We start from the raw sequence: 7,750 nt of genomic DNA, 5'->3' as shown, positions 1-7,750 counted from the left end.
ATGTTCTGGATTCTCTCCTCCTGTCTTCCTGTGGAAAAGAACACAGCCTCATAGATTCTGCCCTCCTCGTCTCTGGAGAAAGCAAGCACAGAGCCTCTCAGAGGTCTTCTCAGGAGTTTTATTGCTAACTCCATAAGGAGAAAGGATGGAGGTGACAAATACGGGGAACGTTTAAAGATGTATGAAATCGTAAAAGTCTCAGAATGAGTATTCTTCCTAAATACAGACGGGGCTTGGCTGATCTCTCCTCCTTGGCTTCTCATTTAACTCATCTCTTTTTTCTTATCGTGGGACAAGCCAAGCCTAAGCTCTGTCTCATTTTATTCCCAGCAGCCATTGGGAACACCCTCCTGAGCCTTCCAAATCCAGTAGAGGGCAACAAAGATTCATGTAGATGGTAAGAGTGAGCCTTGACTAGAGACTCATGGCCACCAAGGGTATGAGTCAGGGGCAGCATCAGTCTCCATCAGCACCTGTCTCCTTTGCTGTGTTGCCTCTGTCTCTCTCTCTCTCCTCCTCTCTGTCTGCTGGTCTCGTTCTCTATTCTCACTTTACTTATAAGATCATATTAGAACTTGATAGTTGATAAATGATGCATCAGACCAATAGAGGGGGAAAAGATTAATTTCATTAAAGGTGTCTTTAAACAGTTAGTCTTCAAATAGGGAAAAACTGAGTATTTTAGATCACAGCTTACACCAAAATCAAATATCAGAGATGGATTAAAGAGTGAAATTTAAAATATATCAAACAACAGAAGAAAATAAAATAGAATATATGCCAAACCCTAGCACAGATAAGGACTGTTCAGAGCTTAGAAGCAGAGAAAAATATCAAGAGTTGACTATATAAAAACTAGAACTTCTGTCACCTAAAAATCAGGATAAACAAAACAAAAGAATAATCTTCACACTAGAGAAAATAATCGTAGCATATGTGACAAAGTGTTAGTGTAAAGAGCTTAGACAAATTGATGCAGAAAGAACATTGTGTCCCTAATAAATTGTGACAAAAAACACTGACAGATATATCATGAATGAGGAAATTAAATTAGGATAGGAAATTAAATTAGGAAATAGGCCTTTCATAAAATGTACAATTCATTAATGATCAAAGTAGGGAGGTGCCATTTCTTTTGTCCACCGAACTAACAACAACAAAAATGGTTTTTAATGATAATATCCAGAGCTGGTGAGAGCAGTTAAGACAGGCCCTCTTCTACACAGAGTCCCATACTGCTGGGTAACAGTATAACAAGCTGCAATGAGGGAATAGGCATCAAGAGCCTTAAAAATGTTCATACCTCTCGGACCAGTAATTTTATTTGTGGGAATATGTCACAACAGAATAATAATTTGTGGATAAACTATACACCTAAGGATATTTGTTATAGATTTTAAAATAATATTTTAAAGTGGAAATAAGCTAAAAGTACAAGAAAATGGAAATGGTTAATTATATTTTGGCTATATCCACTTGATGGACTAGCACATTTAAAATAACAATTATAAAACTAGAAAATGACAAGGCAAAGATGAGGAATAAAATTTCACGTAAAGTATGTTTTCCACTGTGTTTAAAAATAAACAGTAGCTGGCCCGGTGGTATAGTGGTTATGCCATGTGTGTGTGCGTGTATGTGTATGTGTGTGTTTGGGTCGGGTGTGCTGTTTGCGGTCTGCTATCTCATGGCTGACAGTGCAGATCTGAATTCCAGGACTCAGGATGCTGTTGCTCCGAGCTGTTCTATTGATACTAGTCCTGCCCAGTCACGGCGAGGGTACCACCGAGGGGCCTGGAGTCCTGCCTCCCCTGTCCAAGGGGGCCTGCGCGGGTTGGATGGCGGGCGTCCCAGGGCATCCTGGCTACAATGGGGCCCCAGGCCGTGATGGCAGAGATGGCACCCCTGGCGAGAAGGGTGAGAAAGGAGATCCAGGTAAGAACAAGGTTTTTGGCCTCCTCCATCACAGACTTCTCCTGGGTAGAGGAGGGCTTCTAGAACTAGATGAGAGCATTAGTTATTGACTCAGATCTAGACACAGGGAAGAAGCAAAGTTTTTTTTTTTTTTTGTGAGGGAGATCAGCCCTGAGCTAACATCTGTGCTAATCCTCCCCTTTTTGCTGAGGAAGACCGGCTCTGAGCTAACATCTATTGCCAATCCTCCTCCTTTTTTTTTTTCTTCCCCAAAGCACCAGTAGATAGTTGTATGTCATAGTTGCACATCCGTCCAGTTGCTGTATGTGGGACGCAGCCTCAGCATGGCTGGAGCAGTGGTGCGTCGGTGCGCGCCCGGGATCTGAACCAGGGCCGCCAGTAGCGGAGTCCCAGAAGCAAAGATTTTTATGTGACCCATAAGCAACCTCAAGTGAATTTTGGGTTGGCCTCCTGGTGGTGAGAATAGGTGTTACCTGTAAAACCAGTACCCTTGACTCTGCTCTATCCACATCACCCTCCCCATCTCCTTTCCCATCCCCATCTCCATCCAACCCTCTTCCCAATGTGTTCATATTCCTATTTCCCTTCACTTCCACTTAATTCCCATTACATCCAGTGGCATTCAACCAGACTTAATGCACACCTCCTGCAGGTCACAATCCTTCTCTTGGAGAACTCTTGGTTTAGTTAAGAAGATAAATCTAATGCAGGAGACTCTGTTAGAAGTTACTACAAGAAAGTCCACTCCAAATCTGCCAAATTCAATGTGGACAAATGCCCAAAGTATAGAACAGAGAGAAAATGCCCTCACTGCAGACCTGGATTAACAATGAAGGCTGTATGGAAGAGGCAGGGCTTGAGCTAGGCCTTGAAGGATAGGTAGACAGAATAAAGGAGGGAGGGCATCCTAGGCAGAGGGGACAGAAGAGCAAAAGCATTGTTTGTTGAGCCAGCACATAAAAGGTTAGCAGGGTGGAGAGTCTATGATGGAGACTTATAGAAGATAAGGTTGGCGATGAATTCGTGGGAGCCTGCGGGGAGGGATGTGGAAGGAGGAGGTATAACTCTCCACTTTGGGAGCTCCCATTGGTTCCTTGCTCTGTAAGTCAAGCAGGTTGTGGGGAGGGGCCGTAAGGACAGTGTTTTAGGCTGGAACCAGCCGAGCCGGGAGTTGTGTTCCTTGTAGTCACTGAAGTCTTCTCATTCTCTAGGTCTTGTTGGTCCTAAGGGTGATGCCGGTGAAACTGGAGTGCCTGGGGTTGAAGGTCCCCGAGGCTTTCCAGGAATCCCAGGCAGGAAAGGAGAAGCTGGAGAAAGTGCCTATGTATACCGCTCAGCATTCAGTGTAGGATTGGAGACCCGAGTCACCATCCCCAATGTTCCCATTCGCTTTACCAAGATCTTCTACAATCAGCAAAACCACTATGATGGCACCACGGGCAAATTCCACTGCAACATTCCTGGGCTGTACTACTTCTCCTACCACATCACAGTCTACTTGAAGGATGTGAAGGTCAGCCTCTACAAGAAGGACAAGGCTGTGCTCTTCACCTATGACCAGTACCAGGACAAGAACTTGGACCAGGCCTCAGGCTCTGTGCTCCTCCATCTGGAGAAGGGTGATGAAGTCTGGCTCCAGGTGTATGGGGATGGAGAGCAAAATGGGCTCTATGCCGATAATGTCAACGACTCGACCTTCACAGGCTTCCTTCTCTACCATGACACCTACTGATTACCACCAACTCAGAGCCTCCACTAGGCCAAACAGCCCAAAAGTCACAGAACAGTCCACAGGTTTTCACTGTAGTTAGGAGAATGATTTTATTATCTAGCTGGAGGCCTCTGAATATTATTCATTCATTTACTCATACATTCATTCATTCATTCATCGAGTACCTTTGTAAAAAAAACCATATACTCTGTTCCCAGTTCTGAAGAAGACATGTTCCCTGGCCTCAAGAATCTATTATGTAGTGGCAATAAAAGGATGAGAGCATTTAGTGGGAAATTTCACATACATGACAAGATAAACAAGTACAAGAAAGTATTTGACAATGCTGTTCTGTGCCCACCGTTTCTCCTCATGTTCATGTCAGGTACACAGGAAAGATATTATTCCCTCTTTTACATTTGGGGTCCTGAGACTGAGACAGTTAAGTGAATGCCTAAGGTCACATAGGTATTAAGTGGCAGAACTAGAAACCAAACCCAGGGCCATGGATCTTTTCCACTAGACTACAAAGTATATGGCCTCTTTGGAGGTGTTGGTGGGGGTCTCCCACCCAGCTCACCTGAGGGCCTTTGAATTTGCCTTTATCTTGCGTTAAGCCTTTCCCGGAGCAGAGTTCCCTCAGAGAATGTGGTTCTATGACTAAGTCTCATCCCAGCTGGACAACTCAATGGCCCCTGCATTATTCACTTCCTTTTCTCTGTGTCTCTCCTCATGATCTTCCCTGTGGCCAGAAAGCCAACTTCATCTCCACATGCTGAAATCCTCCCTGTTCCTCCAGGCCACCTGGTCAGGAAGATTCTCTGATGAGATATCTCTTTCCTGCACACTTTCCTCACACACTGTGCCCCTGTGCCCCTCCACGTGTGACCCTGGATGAGAGTCCTGGGTATGGGGGACAGCCTCCTACCAGGCCAGGGACAACTGCCTGGAAAGGACTGTGTTTCCTTCACCTCTGAGTCTCCTGGCAGGTTTTTGATAAATGCCTCATGAAGATCAGTCTCCTGAATCTCATATCTACCCAAAATTAACTCCATTTCAGTCTCTCCATATAACTAATCCTTATCCACAAAAAACATTTTTATTTTAGGAACTCCTTGACTGTGAGTATCCAATCCTTGTTCCCCTGAACAGTTTGATCTTTTCCACTGAGGTTAGGGATGACAGTGCTTTCCAGAGCACTTACAGAGTTTTCCCTCAAGGAGGTAGCTTGAGCTTGCAAAACCCACAGAGGAATTTGGAAACCATTCTTTGCTTGAGTACGAGCAGGATCTGGGAAGACTTGGGCCTTCTGAATCTATTCTTGTTCTTTAATAATTCCGGAAAAAAAAGAAAAGAAAAAGAAAATGATAACTATCTGAGGTAATGGATATGTTAATTAGCTTGATTGTGGTGATTATTTCACAATGTATATCTATATCAAATCATCAAATTGTACACCTTAAATATATGCAATTTTTTATTGTCAAATATTCCTTGAAAACAAAAAAAAGAATTACAGGTCATTGCTAGTAATAAACCTCCTCTCAGGAGACAATAGCTTGAGTAATACTCTTCAAAGATTTTAGCAAAAGCAGAATTAATAGCATTCTGGATAAATATAGAAGTGGAAAACCTATTTTTTTTGCTTACAGTTTTAAATTCTGAATGATTCCCTTTTATATGTGTACTGCTGTTCATTAAGAGATTATTATTTCTACATGTAAAGCTTTGTCTCAAAATGCTTGCTTATCATTATTTTCTACAAGTAAAGATACCATCCAGCATTAAAAGCAGAAGCATTTGTATCACATGCCTTTTGTTTTCATTTTTGGAGACAGACATGGGGTTTAGAGAGGAATGAAGGGGTAAACCTTGTGTTAGTCAGGACTCTATGTTGTGAATGACGGAAAACCCAACTCAAACTAACTTAAGATAAAAAATTATTCCCTTGCATAATGGGAAATACCAGAGCTGTTCTGTCTTCAGGTAAGGCTTGAACCAGAGGCTCAAACAATATCATCAAAGACCCTTTTCTGTCTGTTCTTCGACTCTGCCTTCAACAGTATAGGCTTCACTGTCGGGCTCTACACAGTATAGTTTTAGACTCTCCCCCATGATATCAGAAAGACTGAGCCTGGGCAATTGTAGGGCTCACCTCATTTGTTTCCCTTCTCTTAGGGATCATAGGCCTGCACTACCTGTTGTCCAATATCTGAAATTTACTTTTCCTCTATTTCCTCCAGTTTTCTAGTTCCTTATGGTGGGAGGATAATTCCAGATTCCATTACTCTGTCATGGTTGAAAGTGCAACCCCATAGTTTTAATGACATTTCATCAATTACAGTTCTAGCTTATAAATTTTTGATTCTTTTTGCCTTCAGTTCTATGAATAAGAAGACTTTAAAAGGTCAGTAGTGGTATTATCATACATTTGGTATTGCTTTGTTAATGAAGTATAAAGGCACTTGCTTTTTTTATTTTTTGTGAGGAAGATCAGCCCTGAGCTAACATCCAACGCCAATCCTCTTTTTTGCTGAGGAAGATTGGCCCTGGGCTAACATCTGTGCCCATCTTCCTCTACTTTATATGGGACGCCGCCACAGCATGGCGTGACAAGCAGTGTGTCAGTGTGTGCTGGGGATCCGAACCTGTGAACCCCGGGTCGCGGAAGTGGAGCACACGAACTTAACGGCTTGCACCACTGGGCTGGCCCCTAAAAGCACTTGCCTTTATGTAAGTTGCAAGTCATTTATCAGTGGCAGAAACATTTAACAATATTTTTGGACTTTTTTTCTGATTGCAAAGATAATGGATTTTCGTTGCAAAAAATTGGAAAGTACAGAACAGTTTCAAGAAAAAAATAAAATTCAATCATAATTCCAGTTCCCAGAGACTCTTACAGTAAGCATATCGTTCTATCAGTTCTTTTGTGTGTATATATATATATATATATAAATTGATAGTGATCTCTTAAGCTACAGTATTGGGGGACAGGGTAGGGCATCACAGATAACTCCCAAACTATAATTTAAACAAAAATTGTCAGGGGCCGGCCCCATGGTGTAGCTGTTAAGTGTGCACGCTCCACTGCTGTCAGCTTGGGTTCGGATCCCGGGCGCGCACCGACGCACAGCTTGTCAGCCCATGCTGTGACGGCGTCCCGTATAAAGTGGAGGAAGATAGGCACAGATGTTAGCCCAGGGCCAGTCTTCCTCAGCAAAAAGAGGAGGATTGGCATGGATGTTAGCTCAGGGCTGATCTTCCTCACACACACACACACAAAATTGTCAGAATGCTTTAGAATATAGTTTGAAGGTAAAGTAATTTAGTTTAGTGTACATTTAACATTTAAACAACCTATGCAACAAATACATATATCGAATCATTATGTTGTACACCTGAAGCTAATATAATGTCATAATTCAGTTATACACCAATTTTTAAAAACCTACTCTATTAGAGGAATAAATGTTAGCTTTTGCTATGGTACAAGGATAATCTTTCCTAAGGACACGTTGAGTCTTTCCTGGTTCACTTGCTCAAAAACTTAAGGAACTGTGGGCTTTCTTTGTTCTCAACAAGTCTAACCAAGTGTGATGAAAAGATAGCTGATTCTTTTTATCCTAATCCCCATCCCTATGAATAGAAGGTCAGCATCTCTAATAATAAAAGAAATCCACATTAAAATGAAAAAAAAACCTACCTAGGCTTGAGTTCTTAACATTTTTGGATTTATGGCGTATGTTGAATTCTAGAAATTTTGGCAGCACTCAAGAAGGGCTCGCTAACCAAGTCAGCGGTCACTACTGCAGTAATAGTGCCCCACATGTGTATAAAAGCCCCCTTAACTAACATACTAATTATTTGGTTACCCTTCCATACTGTTTCACAGTTTGAGAACTGGAAGTTCCACGACTTTGTTCTAGTAAATGGATCTTAGAGTGAGATGAATCTGTTTACAGAGTGGCATTTTCCAAAATGTGTAATTTTTATAGCAGGAAAAGAGGTGTTTGAATGAAGAACCTTAGGGAGTCAGGTTAAGAATGGGATTAATCCTAGAAGATGATTCCTGTGCTGGGATTAACTTCTTAAGAGCTTTCTTTT

General features: G+C 42.1%; 1 protein-coding gene across 1 annotated transcript; it reads left to right on the top strand.

The window, feature by feature from the left end:
* The first annotated feature begins 286 nt into the window (after window positions 1–286).
* On the top strand, window positions 287–5,439 carry ADIPOQ (adiponectin, C1Q and collagen domain containing). The gene is made up of 3 exons (XM_058555574.1): window positions 287–397; window positions 1,717–1,935; window positions 3,147–5,439. Exons 2-3 carry the CDS (start codon window positions 1,725–1,727, stop codon window positions 3,665–3,667), a joined length of 732 nt encoding a protein of 243 aa, XP_058411557.1. The 5' UTR covers window positions 287–397; window positions 1,717–1,724; the 3' UTR covers window positions 3,668–5,439.
* Window positions 5,440–7,750: the final 2,311 nt, after the last annotated feature.

The sequence above is a fragment of the Diceros bicornis genome, chromosome 15, assembly GCF_020826845.1.
Source record: "Diceros bicornis minor isolate mBicDic1 chromosome 15, mDicBic1.mat.cur, whole genome shotgun sequence".
Classification (NCBI taxonomy): Eukaryota; Metazoa; Chordata; class Mammalia; order Perissodactyla; family Rhinocerotidae; genus Diceros; species Diceros bicornis.
This window is presented reverse-complemented; position numbering and strand designations above follow the sequence as displayed.